This window comes from Mytilus edulis, unplaced genomic scaffold, assembly GCF_963676685.1.
Source record: "Mytilus edulis unplaced genomic scaffold, xbMytEdul2.2 SCAFFOLD_2148, whole genome shotgun sequence".
NCBI classification, from domain to species: domain Eukaryota; kingdom Metazoa; phylum Mollusca; class Bivalvia; order Mytilida; family Mytilidae; genus Mytilus; species Mytilus edulis.
The window spans coordinates 1-17,154 of NW_027268975.1; the positions used below are offsets into that span (position 1 = coordinate 1).

A 17,154-nucleotide genomic window follows, 5' to 3' on the forward strand; every position below is an offset into this window, starting at 1 on the left:
TGCCCAGTATATAAACAAATTGAAAATAATTTTTCACCATTACTTATTTGATTATCAAACCAGTAACATGCCACCCAAAGTAGGAACTAAAGGAGCCAAGAAGGCCGTCACAAGGCAAAGACTGCCAGACCCGGCGGTGACAAGAAAAGGAGGAGGAAGAGACGTGAATCCTATGCTATCTACATCTACAAAGTCTTGAGACAAGTTCACCCCGACACCGGAGTGTCCTCAAAGGCAATGTCCATCATGAACAGCTTCGTCAACGATATATTCGAGAGAATCGCAGCAGAGGCTTCCCGATTGGCACACTACAACAAAAGATCTACCATCACATCCCGGGAGATCCAGACCGCTGTCCGTCTTCTCTTACCCGGAGAATTGGCCAAGCACGCTGTCAGTGAAGGTACCAAAGCCGTCACAAATACACCAGCAGCAAGTAAACAGTCTGAAGTTTATAACTTCACAAACGGCCCTTTTCAGGGCCACCAACATTTTTCAAAAAGAATTTACATTTGTTGTACATCATGTCAAACTTCTAAACAAAGCTATAAATCCCAACCCCCAGCTATAACTACTTTCAAACTATTTCAATAGTATATGGTTACTTTTCTCTTCTTTCTATCTGTATAACAAATATACGTGTATTTCACTCATTCTGTAGTATTTAATTTGTCAAAACTGCAAAGCGTAAATACATAAATCATGAAGAAACAAAACAGTGCTTTCATTCCAATTAATAGAGTTGATAAATTTACGATTTCTTTTGCTTTTCGGGAGAAAAAAAATATTGCGAGAATTATTTTACACGGAAACAAGAACATTACCTAATCTTAAACCACGCAAAAAACTTTATAATTGAATATAACAGAATCTACAGATTTTGTGTGTAAAAGTCCGTGCATTTGTTTTGAAATTTTCTCTCTTCATGTAGGCAAATGCACGGACTTGTTGATCTTTGAACGTATTCATAAACCTTCAGAAATATAAATTCTCAAATAAATACAAGAGTAAGAGTAAGGAAGTTTAATTAAAAAGAAAGCCAGATATTAAAAAAAAAGGGGGGGGGGGGGATAACGAGAGAGAGAGAAAATAGTTGCGGATCAGGATCAGGGAAAACAAGAAAACGGTTGAAAAATTCATGAACATTACAGAAAAGAATAGAAGTGGGAGCAAGCTTTGATTTCAAGATTTAGCTTAAAACGATGTACAACAAATCTAAGATTCTTTTTGAAAAATGTTGGTGGCCCTGAAAAGGGCCGTTGTTGATATTAGCCGGGTGGCTGTTTAACCTCCGAATCCGTACAAGGTACGTCCTTGACGTTTCAAAGCGTAGACAACATCCATGGCAGTGACAGTCTTCCTCTTGGCGTGCTCTGTGTATGTGACAGCATCACGGATGACATTTTCCAAGAAAACTTTAAGGACACCGCGGGTTTCCTCATAGATGAGTCCAGATATACGTTTTACTCCACCTCTTCTTGCTAAACGACGGATGGCTGGCTTGGTGATACCTTGGATGTTATCACGCAACACCTTCCTGTGACGCTTGGCGCCTCCTTTTCCTAGACCTTTACCTCCTTTTCCTCTGCCTGACATGTTTAACTATTTGTGGTGATTAGTTAAATAATACTTTCCGTCTAACAGCGACTCTTTATATATCACCAACGCGGCCGTAAAAGAAGTATCACACATTTTCAGTTAACTGTTGTCTGATTGGCTTACGTTGTTTTATTCCGGGAGGTAACTCCGTACTGCCTTAAACTGTGTACACTTTCAATCCACTTTTTCATTCTAGGTCTGAAAAATATAATAATTCATATCAGACAGTAAATTTTTAAGAAAAAACTATTATTGAACAGAAAAAAACTTTCAATCGGAATAAAAATGACTGAAGGAGACAAAAAAAAAGTTCCAAAATGTGGAAAAGTTTTCATTTTAAGATAGAAAAGTATGATAAATAAATGATAAATGAAAATCACTTTAGACAGTCAAAATTATAAAGATAATTATTTGCTTTCTCTGAACAGATATTTTCATTCAATGTCAATACACATTTCAACTTAATGGAATGGAATTTAGTTGGGAAAAAAAAAAACCTCACAGACATATCTAGGAATACTGGTTATCTATTTGTCTACTTGATGTACCCAGAAATTGGATACATCACAGGATTTTACATGCTTGCAGTTTTCTACCTGTCTTTCATAACTCAACATCATCTGTCAAAGCTGTGCTTGCCATCCATCAAAGATCTGCTGCAGGTACTTCAGATCATAAATGAGAGAATGTATGAATAAAACTGTTATTGTTATTACTATTAAAGATTTTTTTCTTTTAGGTATTACAGTGAAGAAAAGAGATGCCCCTGACTGCGGGTAAAACTTCTTATGTGTGCATCTTCCTTTCAGTTTTATTTTTAAACGCCATTCTATATTTATCCACAGTATGACGATGACAATTTCATCAGCCAATCCAATAAAAATGTTAATGCGCACACATGTACTTACTATTCTGAAGACATCTTTTAGCCAGAAAAGTTTATAATAAGTCTGAAAACTACTTTTTATCATATAAAAAAGCTTATAAGTGCAAGATATATGCTTACATGGACTTCCTACAGTGAAATTTTGTGGGGACTACTTGGACCCGTACCGAAATTATATTAATTTAAATAGAAATTTCATGATTTTGTAAACTAGCAGCAAGACAAGACTCTAAAGTGGACAAAATATATTACTACATACATGATAAAAATTTTCTTTACAATTCTGACTGAAAAAGAGCTCTAAATTTTTGATAAAAGTACCCTGTAATATCAGCTTTTCTAAAAGAAATATTCAAATTAATGAATTATACAAGATATTTACACTCTAACTTAAAAAAAAAAAGGTTATATTTTGGCCAGTTGGTGGTTCTCTTTCTTTGGTCTAGACTCCTGGTGTAAATAATACATCAAAAGAAGACAAGACAAAACAAGCGAAGAAAAGAAAAGAACAGAAGAACAGATAGAAACATTCATATGTTGATCTTTTTTTTATATAATGTACTATTTAATATTCTACACACAAGGACATACATGTACCATGATAAACAAACACCCCCCTTTTTTTTTGTGATGAGACTTGTGTGTATATATTTCATAAAATTTATTTTTTGTCTATGTATTGCTTTGCATATAGATGGATTCAACAAGAAGAAATAAAAGAGAGAGAGAGATGGGGAAAAGAGGGGTTCAGCTATGTTTCTAATTTTCATGTACAACAATTTATAGATTCTTTTTGAAAAATATTGGTGGCCCTGAAAAGGGCCGTTATGTTTTGGTGAAAAAAATCACACTTCTTAAGCACGTTCTCCACGGATTCTTCGGGCCAATTGGATATCCTTTGGCATGATGGTTACTCTCTTGGCGTGAATTGCGCACAAGTTGGTATCCTCGAAGAGACCGACCAAGTAGGCTTCGCTGGCTTCCTGTAGGGCCATGACGGCTGAACTCTGGAATCGGAGATCAGTTTTGAAGTCCTGGGCGATTTCACGGACTAATCTCTGGAAGGGGAGTTTCCTGATGAGGAGCTCTGTGCTCTTCTGGTATCTCCTGATTTCTCGGAGAGCGACTGTTCCTGGCCTGTATCTATGTGGTTTCTTGACTCCACCGGTTGCAGGTGCGCTCTTACGGGCGGCCTTGGTGGCAAGTTGTTTTCTTGGAGCTTTACCTCCGGTGGATTTACGTGCAGTTTGCTTTGTTCGTGCCATGATTATTAGCTCTGTGGACGATTTGCTACAGAAAGAATACTTGAAAATTTCGGTGAATGTGTTTTTGTGCTTGCCGGGAGGATTGAAATCACGGTGACGATTGGATCACCACTTACATAAAGCTGGCGTTGATTGGTCCGCATATCTTAAATCTGATTGGACTGATTTGTAAGGGACTTTGACAGTTTTCAATCCATTTTTTACTGAAAAACTGCTCAACCCAAGCTGACAGTAAAAATGCCCCCTTTTTTTCATTCAAAATTACAGTTTCTGATCATCAATCATTGCTCAACAATAGTAAATTAGTGTCACGGTTTCAATATGATAAATCTGAAGAAGAAAAAAATAATAATGAAAAAAGGTCAAAATACATGCAGAAACATTAAGGAAAGGAAAGAAAAATAAAACAGGAAAAAATAAAAATAAAATGCAGTTTGAACACTAACAAAGCGAAATCTAATGCAAAAACAGAAACAAATGGAATTACACATTCCCGACATGACATTGTACGGATCGGCTGAGTTTCTTTATTGTTGTATTATGTCATATTTATGTATATTTAATATAAAAAAAGAAGATGTGGTATGATTTTCGTTTGGGCTTGGCACATTTGTCACATTGTCTGATTGTCGGTGTGCTTACATCGATTCCACATCTTTAATACACAAACAATAAATAAATAAATAAATAAATAAATAAATAAATAAAGACAGAAAGACAGAGAGAGAGAGAGAGATAGATAGAGAGAGAGAGAGAGAGAGAGAGAGAGAGAGAGAGAGAGAGAGAGAGAGAGAGAGAGAGAGAGAGAGAGAGAGAGAGAGAGAGAGAGAGAGAGAGAGAGAGAGAGAGAGAGAGAGAGAGAGAGAGAGAGAGATGCTGAAAAAAATGGAAAAAGGAAAAGAATGGAAAGTACATATCATATATAAAAGTGTTGACGAAAGAGATACTGTTAACAAAAACTATAAATAAATTATAATAATAAAAAAACACACACCTTCTCAGATGAATCTAAGCATGCTCGCATCAATAACCAAGAGAGAGAAAGAAGAGAGCAGACTAGTATTAAATATAAATACTATCAGTGTTTTTTTTCCCCCGACAAACTTTATATGATTTAACTGAGCTACTAGTGGGTTCAAAGAGTCAGAAAGTACGACAATAAATGTTCTGATGAAGAAGACTGAAAAAGTTACTAGACTTAGTGTTATGCTATAAGAACTGTACTTAAAATGGGATGCGTTAGAGAGAGAAGAAAAGAAGAATCACGGAAGAAGGGACATCTATATTTTAGACATTTTTTATTTGTTATGTAGTAGAATATATTTTTTTTAATTATGTATGGGGAATAAAGTATTACTAAGATGTACAACAATTTTAGACTCTTTTTGAAAAATATTGGTGGCCCTGAAAAGGGCCGTTGTTAAGTGAGTAATCTGATATATCCACTTTTTACTTGGCAGCTTTCTGGGTCTTCTTTGGTAGAAGTACAGCCTGGATGTTTGGTAGAACACCTCCCTGGGCAATGGTGACACCAGACAAGAGTTTGTTCAACTCTTCGTCGTTTCTGATGGCCAACTGGAGATGACGGGGAATGATTCTGCTCTTCTTGTTGTCACGAGCGGCGTTTCCTGCCAACTCCAATACTTCAGCTGCTAAGTATTCTAGGACAGCTGCGAGGTACACTGGTGCACCGGCACCAACTCTCTCGGCATAGTTTCCTTTCCTCAAAAGTCTGTGGATACGACCGACTGGGAACTGAAGTCCGGCACGGGATGACCTAGACTTTGCCTTTGCTTTTGCTTTTCCTCCTTTTCCTCGTCCTGACATTTTGTTCTATTTGGTTGATCGACACTGAGTAAAGTGATACAATTTTTCTTTAAAATTTAGCTTATATACCCACTAAACGGATTGAACGATGTTTTTATTATACACCAATCAGAACGAAGCTCTCTGCGGGCAGTTAGGCTACCGAACATTCAACATGTTATGGGTGCTCTCTCCGAGGTTCGCGTTCAAGAAAATCTTTCAATCCGTTTTGCCCAGTATATAAACAAATTGAAAATAATTTTTCACCATTACTTATTTGATTATCAAACCAGTAACATGCCACCCAAAGTAGGAACTAAAGGAGCCAAGAAGGCCGTCACCAAGGCAAAGACTGCCAGACCCGGCGGTGACAAGAAAAGGAGGAGGAAGAGACGTGAATCCTATGCTATCTACATCTACAAAGTCTTGAGACAAGTTCACCCCGACACCGGAGTGTCCTCAAAGGCAATGTCCATCATGAACAGCTTCGTCAACGATATATTCGAGAGAATCGCAGCAGAGGCTTCCCGATTGGCACACTACAACAAAAGATCTACCATCACATCCCGGGAGATCCAGACCGCTGTCCGTCTTCTCTTACCCGGAGAATTGGCCAAGCACGCTGTCAGTGAAGGTACCAAAGCCGTCACCAAATACACCAGCAGCAAGTAAACAGTCTGAAGTTTATAACTTCACAAACGGCCCTTTTCAGGGCCACCAACATTTTTCAAAAAGAATTTACATTTGTTGTACATCATGTCAAACTTCTAAACAAAGCTATAAATCCCAACCCCCAGCTATAACTACTTTCAAACTATTTCAATAGTATATGGTTACTTTTCTCTTCTTTCTATCTGTATAACAAATATACGTGTATTTCACTCATTCTGTAGTATTTAATTTGTCAAAACTGCAAAGCGTAAATACATAAATCATGAAGAACAAAACAGTGCTTTCATTCCAATTAATAGAGTTGATAAATTTACGATTTCTTTTGCTTTTCGGGAGAAAAAAAATATTGCGAGAATTATTTTACACGGAAACAAGAACATTACCTAATCTTAAACCACGCAAAAACTTTATAATTGAATATAACAGAATCTACAGATTTTGTGTGTAAAAGTCCGTGCATTTGTTTTGAAATTTTCTCTCTTCATGTAGGCAAATGCACGGACTTGTTGATCTTTGAACGTATTCATAAACCTTCAGAAATATAAATTCTCAAATAAATACAAGAGTAAGAGTAAGGAAGTTAATTAAAAAGAAAGCCAGATATTAAAAAAAAAGGGGGGGGGGGGATAACGAGAGAGAGAGAAAATAGTTGCGGATCAGGATCAGGGAAAACAAGAAAACGGTTGAAAAATTCATGAACATTACAGAAAAGAATAGAAGTGGGAGCAAGCTTTGATTTCAAGATTTAGCTTAAAACGATGTACAACAAATCTAAGATTCTTTTTGAAAAATGTTGGTGGCCCTGAAAAGGGCCGTTGTTGATATTAGCCGGGTGGCTGTTTAACCTCCGAATCCGTACAAGGTACGTCCTTGACGTTTCAAAGCGTAGACAACATCCATGGCAGTGACAGTCTTCCTCTTGGCGTGCTCTGTGTATGTGACAGCATCACGGATGACATTTTCCAAGAAAACTTTAAGGACACCGCGGGTTTCCTCATAGATGAGTCCAGATATACGTTTTACTCCACCTCTTCTTGCTAAACGACGGATGGCTGGCTTGGTGATACCTTGGATGTTATCACGCAACACCTTCCTGTGACGCTTGGCGCCTCCTTTTCCTAGACCTTTACCTCCTTTTCCTCTGCCTGACATGTTTAACTATTTGTGGTGATTAGTTAAATAATACTTTCCGTCTAACAGCGACTCTTTATATATCACCAACGCGGCCGTAAAAGAAGTATCACACATTTTCAGTTAACTGTTGTCTGATTGGCTTACGTTGTTTTATTCCGGGAGGTAACTCCGTACTGCCTTAAACTGTGTACACTTTCAATCCACTTTTTCATTCTAGGTCTGAAAAATATAATAATTCATATCAGACAGTAAATTTTTAAGAAAAAACTATTATTGAACAGAAAAAAACTTTCAATCGGAATAAAAATGACTGAAGGAGACAAAAAAAAAGTTCCAAAATGTGGAAAAGTTTTCATTTTAAGATAGAAAAGTATGATAAATAAATGATAAATGAAAATCACTTTAGACAGTCAAAATTATAAAGATAATTATTTGCTTTCTCTGAACAGATATTTTCATTCAATGTCAATACACATTTCAACTTAATGGAATGGAATTTAGTTGGGAAAAAAAAAACCTCACAGACATATCTAGGAATACTGGTTATCTATTTGTCTACTTGATGTACCCAGAAATTGGATACATCACAGGATTTTACATGCTTGCAGTTTTCTACCTGTCTTTCATAACTCAACATCATCTGTCAAAGCTGTGCTTGCCATCCATCAAAGATCTGCTGCAGGTACTTCAGATCATAAATGAGAGAATGTATGAATAAAACTGTTATTGTTATTACTATTAAAGATTTTTTTCTTTTAGGTATTACAGTGAAGAAAAGAGATGCCCCTGACTGCGGGTAAAACTTCTTATGTGTGCATCTTCCTTTCAGTTTTATTTTTAAACGCCATTCTATATTTATCCACAGTATGACGATGACAATTTCATCAGCCAATCCAATAAAAATGTTAATGCGCACACATGTACTTACTATTCTGAAGACATCTTTTAGCCAGAAAAGTTTATAATAAGTCTGAAAACTACTTTTTATCATATAAAAAAGCTTATAAGTGCAAGATATATGCTTACATGGACTTCCTACAGTGAAATTTTGTGGGGACTACTTGGACCCGTACCGAAATTATATTAATTTAAATAGAAATTTCATGATTTTGTAAACTAGCAGCAAGACAAGACTCTAAAGTGGACAAAATATATTACTACATACATGATAAAAATTTTCTTTACAATTCTGACTGAAAAAGAGCTCTAAATTTTTGATAAAAGTACCCTGTAATATCAGCTTTTCTAAAAGAAATATTCAAATTAATGAATTATACAAGATATTTACACTCTAACTTAAAAAAAAAAAGGTTATATTTTGGCCAGTTGGTGGTTCTCTTTCTTTGGTCTAGACTCCTGGTGTAAATAATACATCAAAAGAAGACAAGACAAAACAAGCGAAGAAAAGAAAAGAACAGAAGAACAGATAGAAACATTCATATGTTGATCTTTTTTTTATATAATGTACTATTTAATATTCTACACACAAGGACATACATGTACCATGATAAACAAACACCCCCCTTTTTTTTTGTGATGAGACTTGTGTGTATATATTTCATAAAATTTATTTTTTGTCTATGTATTGCTTTGCATATAGATGGATTCAACAAGAAGAAATAAAAGAGAGAGAGAGATGGGGAAAAGAGGGGTTCAGCTATGTTTCTAATTTTCATGTACAACAATTTATAGATTCTTTTTGAAAAATATTGGTGGCCCTGAAAAGGGCCGTTATGTTTTGGTGAAAAAAATCACACTTCTTAAGCACGTTCTCCACGGATTCTTCGGGCCAATTGGATATCCTTTGGCATGATGGTTACTCTCTTGGCGTGAATTGCGCACAAGTTGGTATCCTCGAAGAGACCGACCAAGTAGGCTTCGCTGGCTTCCTGTAGGGCCATGACGGCTGAACTCTGGAATCGGAGATCAGTTTTGAAGTCCTGGGCGATTTCACGGACTAATCTCTGGAAGGGGAGTTTCCTGATGAGGAGCTCTGTGCTCTTCTGGTATCTCCTGATTTCTCGGAGAGCGACTGTTCCTGGCCTGTATCTATGTGGTTTCTTGACTCCACCGGTTGCAGGTGCGCTCTTACGGGCGGCCTTGGTGGCAAGTTGTTTTCTTGGAGCTTTACCTCCGGTGGATTTACGTGCAGTTTGCTTTGTTCGTGCCATGATTATTAGCTCTGTGGACGATTTGCTACAGAAAGAATACTTGAAAATTTCGGTGAATGTGTTTTTGTGCTTGCCGGGAGGATTGAAATCACGGTGACGATTGGATCACCACTTACATAAAGCTGGCGTTGATTGGTCCGCATATCTTAAATCTGATTGGACTGATTTGTAAGGGACTTTGACAGTTTTCAATCCATTTTTTACTGAAAAACTGCTCAACCCAAGCTGACAGTAAAAATGCCCCCTTTTTTTCATTCAAAATTACAGTTTCTGATCATCAATCATTGCTCAACAATAGTAAATTAGTGTCACGGTTTCAATATGATAAATCTGAAGAAGAAAAAAATAATAATGAAAAAAGGTCAAAATACATGCAGAAACATTAAGGAAAGGAAAGAAAAATAAAACAGGAAAAAATAAAAATAAAATGCAGTTTGAACACTAACAAAGCGAAATCTAATGCAAAAACAGAAACAAATGGAATTACACATTCCCGACATGACATTGTACGGATCGGCTGAGTTTCTTTATTGTTGTATTATGTCATATTTATGTATATTTAATATAAAAAAAGAAGATGTGGTATGATTTTCGTTTGGGCTTGGCACATTTGTCACATTGTCTGATTGTCGGTGTGCTTACATCGATTCCACATCTTTAATACACAAACAATAAATAAATAAATAAATAAATAAATAAATAAATAAAGACAGAAAGACAGAGAGAGAGAGAGAGATAGATAGAGAGAGAGAGAGAGAGAGAGAGAGAGAGAGAGAGAGAGAGAGAGAGAGAGAGAGAGAGAGAGAGAGAGAGAGAGAGAGAGAGAGAGAGAGAGAGAGAGAGAGAGAGAGAGAGAGAGAGAGAGAGAGATGCTGAAAAAAATGGAAAAAGGAAAAGAATGGAAAGTACATATCATATATAAAAGTGTTGACGAAAGAGATACTGTTAACAAAAACTATAAATAAATTATAATAATAAAAAAACACACACCTTCTCAGATGAATCTAAGCATGCTCGCATCAATAACCAAGAGAGAGAAAGAAGAGAGCAGACTAGTATTAAATATAAATACTATCAGTGTTTTTTTTCCCCCGACAAACTTTATATGATTTAACTGAGCTACTAGTGGGTTCAAAGAGTCAGAAAGTACGACAATAAATGTTCTGATGAAGAAGACTGAAAAAGTTACTAGACTTAGTGTTATGCTATAAGAACTGTACTTAAAATGGGATGCGTTAGAGAGAGAAGAAAAGAAGAATCACGGAAGAAGGGACATCTATATTTTAGACATTTTTTATTTGTTATGTAGTAGAATATATTTTTTTTAATTATGTATGGGGAATAAAGTATTACTAAGATGTACAACAATTTTAGACTCTTTTTGAAAAATATTGGTGGCCCTGAAAAGGGCCGTTGTTAAGTGAGTAATCTGATATATCCACTTTTTACTTGGCAGCTTTCTGGGTCTTCTTTGGTAGAAGTACAGCCTGGATGTTTGGTAGAACACCTCCCTGGGCAATGGTGACACCAGACAAGAGTTTGTTCAACTCTTCGTCGTTTCTGATGGCCAACTGGAGATGACGGGGAATGATTCTGCTCTTCTTGTTGTCACGAGCGGCGTTTCCTGCCAACTCCAATACTTCAGCTGCTAAGTATTCTAGGACAGCTGCGAGGTACACTGGTGCACCGGCACCAACTCTCTCGGCATAGTTTCCTTTCCTCAAAAGTCTGTGGATACGACCGACTGGGAACTGAAGTCCGGCACGGGATGACCTAGACTTTGCCTTTGCTTTTGCTTTTCCTCCTTTTCCTCGTCCTGACATTTTGTTCTATTTGGTTGATCGACACTGAGTAAAGTGATACAATTTTTCTTTAAAATTTAGCTTATATACCCACTAAACGGATTGAACGATGTTTTTATTATACACCAATCAGAACGAAGCTCTCTGCGGGCAGTTAGGCTACCGAACATTCAACATGTTATGGGTGCTCTCTCCGAGGTTCGCGTTCAAGAAAATCTTTCAATCCGTTTTGCCCAGTATATAAACAAATTGAAAATAATTTTTCACCATTACTTATTTGATTATCAAACCAGTAACATGCCACCCAAAGTAGGAACTAAAGGAGCCAAGAAGGCCGTCACCAAGGCAAAGACTGCCAGACCCGGCGGTGACAAGAAAAGGAGGAGGAAGAGACGTGAATCCTATGCTATCTACATCTACAAAGTCTTGAGACAAGTTCACCCCGACACCGGAGTGTCCTCAAAGGCAATGTCCATCATGAACAGCTTCGTCAACGATATATTCGAGAGAATCGCAGCAGAGGCTTCCCGATTGGCACACTACAACAAAAGATCTACCATCACATCCCGGGAGATCCAGACCGCTGTCCGTCTTCTCTTACCCGGAGAATTGGCCAAGCACGCTGTCAGTGAAGGTACCAAAGCCGTCACCAAATACACCAGCAGCAAGTAAACAGTCTGAAGTTTATAACTTCACAAACGGCCCTTTTCAGGGCCACCAACATTTTTCAAAAAGAATTTACATTTGTTGTACATCATGTCAAACTTCTAAACAAAGCTATAAATCCCAACCCCCAGCTATAACTACTTTCAAACTATTTCAATAGTATATGGTTACTTTTCTCTTCTTTCTATCTGTATAACAAATATACGTGTATTTCACTCATTCTGTAGTATTTAATTTGTCAAAACTGCAAAGCGTAAATACATAAATCATGAAGAACAAAACAGTGCTTTCATTCCAATTAATAGAGTTGATAAATTTACGATTTCTTTTGCTTTTCGGGAGAAAAAAAATATTGCGAGAATTATTTTACACGGAAACAAGAACATTACCTAATCTTAAACCACGCAAAAACTTTATAATTGAATATAACAGAATCTACAGATTTTGTGTGTAAAAGTCCGTGCATTTGTTTTGAAATTTTCTCTCTTCATGTAGGCAAATGCACGGACTTGTTGATCTTTGAACGTATTCATAAACCTTCAGAAATATAAATTCTCAAATAAATACAAGAGTAAGAGTAAGGAAGTTAATTAAAAAGAAAGCCAGATATTAAAAAAAAAGGGGGGGGGGGGATAACGAGAGAGAGAGAAAATAGTTGCGGATCAGGATCAGGGAAAACAAGAAAACGGTTGAAAAATTCATGAACATTACAGAAAAGAATAGAAGTGGGAGCAAGCTTTGATTTCAAGATTTAGCTTAAAACGATGTACAACAAATCTAAGATTCTTTTTGAAAAATGTTGGTGGCCCTGAAAAGGGCCGTTGTTGATATTAGCCGGGTGGCTGTTTAACCTCCGAATCCGTACAAGGTACGTCCTTGACGTTTCAAAGCGTAGACAACATCCATGGCAGTGACAGTCTTCCTCTTGGCGTGCTCTGTGTATGTGACAGCATCACGGATGACATTTTCCAAGAAAACTTTAAGGACACCGCGGGTTTCCTCATAGATGAGTCCAGATATACGTTTTACTCCACCTCTTCTTGCTAAACGACGGATGGCTGGCTTGGTGATACCTTGGATGTTATCACGCAACACCTTCCTGTGACGCTTGGCGCCTCCTTTTCCTAGACCTTTACCTCCTTTTCCTCTGCCTGACATGTTTAACTATTTGTGGTGATTAGTTAAATAATACTTTCCGTCTAACAGCGACTCTTTATATATCACCAACGCGGCCGTAAAAGAAGTATCACACATTTTCAGTTAACTGTTGTCTGATTGGCTTACGTTGTTTTATTCCGGGAGGTAACTCCGTACTGCCTTAAACTGTGTACACTTTCAATCCACTTTTTCATTCTAGGTCTGAAAAATATAATAATTCATATCAGACAGTAAATTTTTAAGAAAAAACTATTATTGAACAGAAAAAAACTTTCAATCGGAATAAAAATGACTGAAGGAGACAAAAAAAAAGTTCCAAAATGTGGAAAAGTTTTCATTTTAAGATAGAAAAGTATGATAAATAAATGATAAATGAAAATCACTTTAGACAGTCAAAATTATAAAGATAATTATTTGCTTTCTCTGAACAGATATTTTCATTCAATGTCAATACACATTTCAACTTAATGGAATGGAATTTAGTTGGGAAAAAAAAAACCTCACAGACATATCTAGGAATACTGGTTATCTATTTGTCTACTTGATGTACCCAGAAATTGGATACATCACAGGATTTTACATGCTTGCAGTTTTCTACCTGTCTTTCATAACTCAACATCATCTGTCAAAGCTGTGCTTGCCATCCATCAAAGATCTGCTGCAGGTACTTCAGATCATAAATGAGAGAATGTATGAATAAAACTGTTATTGTTATTACTATTAAAGATTTTTTTCTTTTAGGTATTACAGTGAAGAAAAGAGATGCCCCTGACTGCGGGTAAAACTTCTTATGTGTGCATCTTCCTTTCAGTTTTATTTTTAAACGCCATTCTATATTTATCCACAGTATGACGATGACAATTTCATCAGCCAATCCAATAAAAATGTTAATGCGCACACATGTACTTACTATTCTGAAGACATCTTTTAGCCAGAAAAGTTTATAATAAGTCTGAAAACTACTTTTTATCATATAAAAAAGCTTATAAGTGCAAGATATATGCTTACATGGACTTCCTACAGTGAAATTTTGTGGGGACTACTTGGACCCGTACCGAAATTATATTAATTTAAATAGAAATTTCATGATTTTGTAAACTAGCAGCAAGACAAGACTCTAAAGTGGACAAAATATATTACTACATACATGATAAAAATTTTCTTTACAATTCTGACTGAAAAAGAGCTCTAAATTTTTGATAAAAGTACCCTGTAATATCAGCTTTTCTAAAAGAAATATTCAAATTAATGAATTATACAAGATATTTACACTCTAACTTAAAAAAAAAAAGGTTATATTTTGGCCAGTTGGTGGTTCTCTTTCTTTGGTCTAGACTCCTGGTGTAAATAATACATCAAAAGAAGACAAGACAAAACAAGCGAAGAAAAGAAAAGAACAGAAGAACAGATAGAAACATTCATATGTTGATCTTTTTTTTATATAATGTACTATTTAATATTCTACACACAAGGACATACATGTACCATGATAAACAAACACCCCCCTTTTTTTTTGTGATGAGACTTGTGTGTATATATTTCATAAAATTTATTTTTTGTCTATGTATTGCTTTGCATATAGATGGATTCAACAAGAAGAAATAAAAGAGAGAGAGAGATGGGGAAAAGAGGGGTTCAGCTATGTTTCTAATTTTCATGTACAACAATTTATAGATTCTTTTTGAAAAATATTGGTGGCCCTGAAAAGGGCCGTTATGTTTTGGTGAAAAAAATCACACTTCTTAAGCACGTTCTCCACGGATTCTTCGGGCCAATTGGATATCCTTTGGCATGATGGTTACTCTCTTGGCGTGAATTGCGCACAAGTTGGTATCCTCGAAGAGACCGACCAAGTAGGCTTCGCTGGCTTCCTGTAGGGCCATGACGGCTGAACTCTGGAATCGGAGATCAGTTTTGAAGTCCTGGGCGATTTCACGGACTAATCTCTGGAAGGGGAGTTTCCTGATGAGGAGCTCTGTGCTCTTCTGGTATCTCCTGATTTCTCGGAGAGCGACTGTTCCTGGCCTGTATCTATGTGGTTTCTTGACTCCACCGGTTGCAGGTGCGCTCTTACGGGCGGCCTTGGTGGCAAGTTGTTTTCTTGGAGCTTTACCTCCGGTGGATTTACGTGCAGTTTGCTTTGTTCGTGCCATGATTATTAGCTCTGTGGACGATTTGCTACAGAAAGAATACTTGAAAATTTCGGTGAATGTGTTTTTGTGCTTGCCGGGAGGATTGAAATCACGGTGACGATTGGATCACCACTTACATAAAGCTGGCGTTGATTGGTCCGCATATCTTAAATCTGATTGGACTGATTTGTAAGGGACTTTGACAGTTTTCAATCCATTTTTTACTGAAAAACTGCTCAACCCAAGCTGACAGTAAAAATGCCCCCTTTTTTTCATTCAAAATTACAGTTTCTGATCATCAATCATTGCTCAACAATAGTAAATTAGTGTCACGGTTTCAATATGATAAATCTGAAGAAGAAAAAAATAATAATGAAAAAAGGTCAAAATACATGCAGAAACATTAAGGAAAGGAAAGAAAAATAAAACAGGAAAAAATAAAAATAAAATGCAGTTTGAACACTAACAAAGCGAAATCTAATGCAAAAACAGAAACAAATGGAATTACACATTCCCGACATGACATTGTACGGATCGGCTGAGTTTCTTTATTGTTGTATTATGTCATATTTATGTATATTTAATATAAAAAAAGAAGATGTGGTATGATTTTCGTTTGGGCTTGGCACATTTGTCACATTGTCTGATTGTCGGTGTGCTTACATCGATTCCACATCTTTAATACACAAACAATAAATAAATAAATAAATAAATAAATAAATAAATAAAGACAGAAAGACAGAGAGAGAGAGAGAGATAGAGAGAGAGAGAGAGAGAGAGAGAGAGAGAGAGAGAGAGAGAGAGAGAGAGAGAGAGAGAGAGAGAGAGAGAGAGAGAGAGAGAGAGAGAGAGAGAGAGAGAGAGAGAGAGAGATGCTGAAAAAAATGGAAAAAGGAAAAGAATGGAAAGTACATATCATATATAAAAGTGTTGACGAAAGAGATACTGTTAACAAAAACTATAAATAAATTATAATAATAAAAAAACACACACCTTCTCAGATGAATCTAAGCATGCTCGCATCAATAACCAAGAGAGAGAAAGAAGAGAGCAGACTAGTATTAAATATAAATACTATCAGTGTTTTTTTTCCCCCGACAAACTTTATATGATTTAACTGAGCTACTAGTGGGTTCAAAGAGTCAGAAAGTACGACAATAAATGTTCTGATGAAGAAGACTGAAAAAGTTACTAGACTTAGTGTTATGCTATAAGAACTGTACTTAAAATGGGATGCGTTAGAGAGAGAAGAAAAGAAGAATCACGGAAGAAGGGACATCTATATTTTAGACATTTTTTATTTGTTATGTAGTAGAATATATTTTTTTTAATTATGTATGGGGAATAAAGTATTACTAAGATGTACAACAATTTTAGACTCTTTTTGAAAAATATTGGTGGCCCTGAAAAGGGCCGTTGTTAAGTGAGTAATCTGATATATCCACTTTTTACTTGGCAGCTTTCTGGGTCTTCTTTGGTAGAAGTACAGCCTGGATGTTTGGTAGAACACCTCCCTGGGCAATGGTGACACCAGACAAGAGTTTGTTCAACTCTTCGTCGTTTCTGATGGCCAACTGGAGATGACGGGGAATGATTCTGCTCTTCTTGTTGTCACGAGCGGCGTTTCCTGCCAACTCCAATACTTCAGCTGCTAAGTATTCTAGGACAGCTGCGAGGTACACTGGTGCACCGGCACCAACTCTCTCGGCATAGTTTCCTTTCCTCAAAAGTCTGTGGATACGACCGACTGGGAACTGAAGTCCGGCACGGGATGACCTAGACTTTGCCTTTGCTTTTGCTTTTCCTCCTTTTCCTCGTCCTGACATTTTGTTCTATATTGGTTGATCGACACTGAGTAAAGTG

General features: G+C 36.6%; 11 protein-coding genes across 11 annotated transcripts; 2 read left to right on the top strand and 9 right to left on the bottom strand.

Annotated features, from left to right (window-relative positions):
• Positions 1-1,237: 1,237 nt before the first annotated feature.
• LOC139509201 (histone H4) lies at positions 1,238-1,862 on the bottom strand. The gene has a single exon (XM_071296112.1). The coding sequence runs from the start codon at positions 1,594-1,596 to the stop codon at positions 1,285-1,287; it is 312 nt and encodes a 103-aa protein (XP_071152213.1). The 5' UTR covers positions 1,597-1,862; the 3' UTR covers positions 1,238-1,284.
• A 1,370-nt stretch (positions 1,863-3,232) lies between these two features.
• Positions 3,233-4,205, bottom strand: LOC139509197 (histone H3). Its single transcript, XM_071296108.1, has one exon. It carries the CDS (start codon positions 3,748-3,750, stop codon positions 3,340-3,342), a length of 411 nt encoding a protein of 136 aa, XP_071152209.1. The 5' UTR covers positions 3,751-4,205; the 3' UTR covers positions 3,233-3,339.
• A 940-nt stretch (positions 4,206-5,145) lies between these two features.
• On the bottom strand, positions 5,146-5,608 carry LOC139509205 (histone H2A). Its single transcript, XM_071296115.1, has one exon. It carries the CDS (start codon positions 5,575-5,577, stop codon positions 5,200-5,202), a length of 378 nt encoding a protein of 125 aa, XP_071152216.1. The 5' UTR covers positions 5,578-5,608; the 3' UTR covers positions 5,146-5,199.
• A 204-nt stretch (positions 5,609-5,812) lies between these two features.
• On the top strand, positions 5,813-6,277 carry LOC139509199 (histone H2B). The gene has a single exon (XM_071296110.1). It carries the CDS (start codon positions 5,854-5,856, stop codon positions 6,226-6,228), a length of 375 nt encoding a protein of 124 aa, XP_071152211.1. The 5' UTR covers positions 5,813-5,853; the 3' UTR covers positions 6,229-6,277.
• Positions 6,278-7,021: 744 nt separating this feature from the next.
• On the bottom strand, positions 7,022-7,647 carry LOC139509200 (histone H4). The gene has a single exon (XM_071296111.1). It carries the CDS (start codon positions 7,378-7,380, stop codon positions 7,069-7,071), a length of 312 nt encoding a protein of 103 aa, XP_071152212.1. The 5' UTR covers positions 7,381-7,647; the 3' UTR covers positions 7,022-7,068.
• Positions 7,648-9,015: 1,368 nt separating this feature from the next.
• Positions 9,016-9,989, bottom strand: LOC139509195 (histone H3). Its single transcript, XM_071296107.1, has one exon. It carries the CDS (start codon positions 9,531-9,533, stop codon positions 9,123-9,125), a length of 411 nt encoding a protein of 136 aa, XP_071152208.1. The 5' UTR covers positions 9,534-9,989; the 3' UTR covers positions 9,016-9,122.
• Positions 9,990-10,924: 935 nt separating this feature from the next.
• On the bottom strand, positions 10,925-11,387 carry LOC139509206 (histone H2A). Its single transcript, XM_071296116.1, has one exon. The coding sequence runs from the start codon at positions 11,354-11,356 to the stop codon at positions 10,979-10,981; it is 378 nt and encodes a 125-aa protein (XP_071152217.1). The 5' UTR covers positions 11,357-11,387; the 3' UTR covers positions 10,925-10,978.
• A 203-nt stretch (positions 11,388-11,590) lies between these two features.
• LOC139509202 (histone H2B) lies at positions 11,591-12,056 on the top strand. The gene has a single exon (XM_071296113.1). It carries the CDS (start codon positions 11,633-11,635, stop codon positions 12,005-12,007), a length of 375 nt encoding a protein of 124 aa, XP_071152214.1. The 5' UTR covers positions 11,591-11,632; the 3' UTR covers positions 12,008-12,056.
• Positions 12,057-12,800: 744 nt separating this feature from the next.
• Positions 12,801-13,425, bottom strand: LOC139509204 (histone H4). The gene has a single exon (XM_071296114.1). It carries the CDS (start codon positions 13,157-13,159, stop codon positions 12,848-12,850), a length of 312 nt encoding a protein of 103 aa, XP_071152215.1. The 5' UTR covers positions 13,160-13,425; the 3' UTR covers positions 12,801-12,847.
• A 1,369-nt stretch (positions 13,426-14,794) lies between these two features.
• LOC139509198 (histone H3) lies at positions 14,795-15,767 on the bottom strand. The gene has a single exon (XM_071296109.1). It carries the CDS (start codon positions 15,310-15,312, stop codon positions 14,902-14,904), a length of 411 nt encoding a protein of 136 aa, XP_071152210.1. The 5' UTR covers positions 15,313-15,767; the 3' UTR covers positions 14,795-14,901.
• Positions 15,768-16,685: 918 nt separating this feature from the next.
• Positions 16,686-17,117, bottom strand: LOC139509207 (histone H2A). Its single transcript, XM_071296117.1, has one exon. It carries the CDS (start codon positions 17,115-17,117, stop codon positions 16,740-16,742), a length of 378 nt encoding a protein of 125 aa, XP_071152218.1. The 3' UTR covers positions 16,686-16,739.
• Positions 17,118-17,154: the final 37 nt, after the last annotated feature.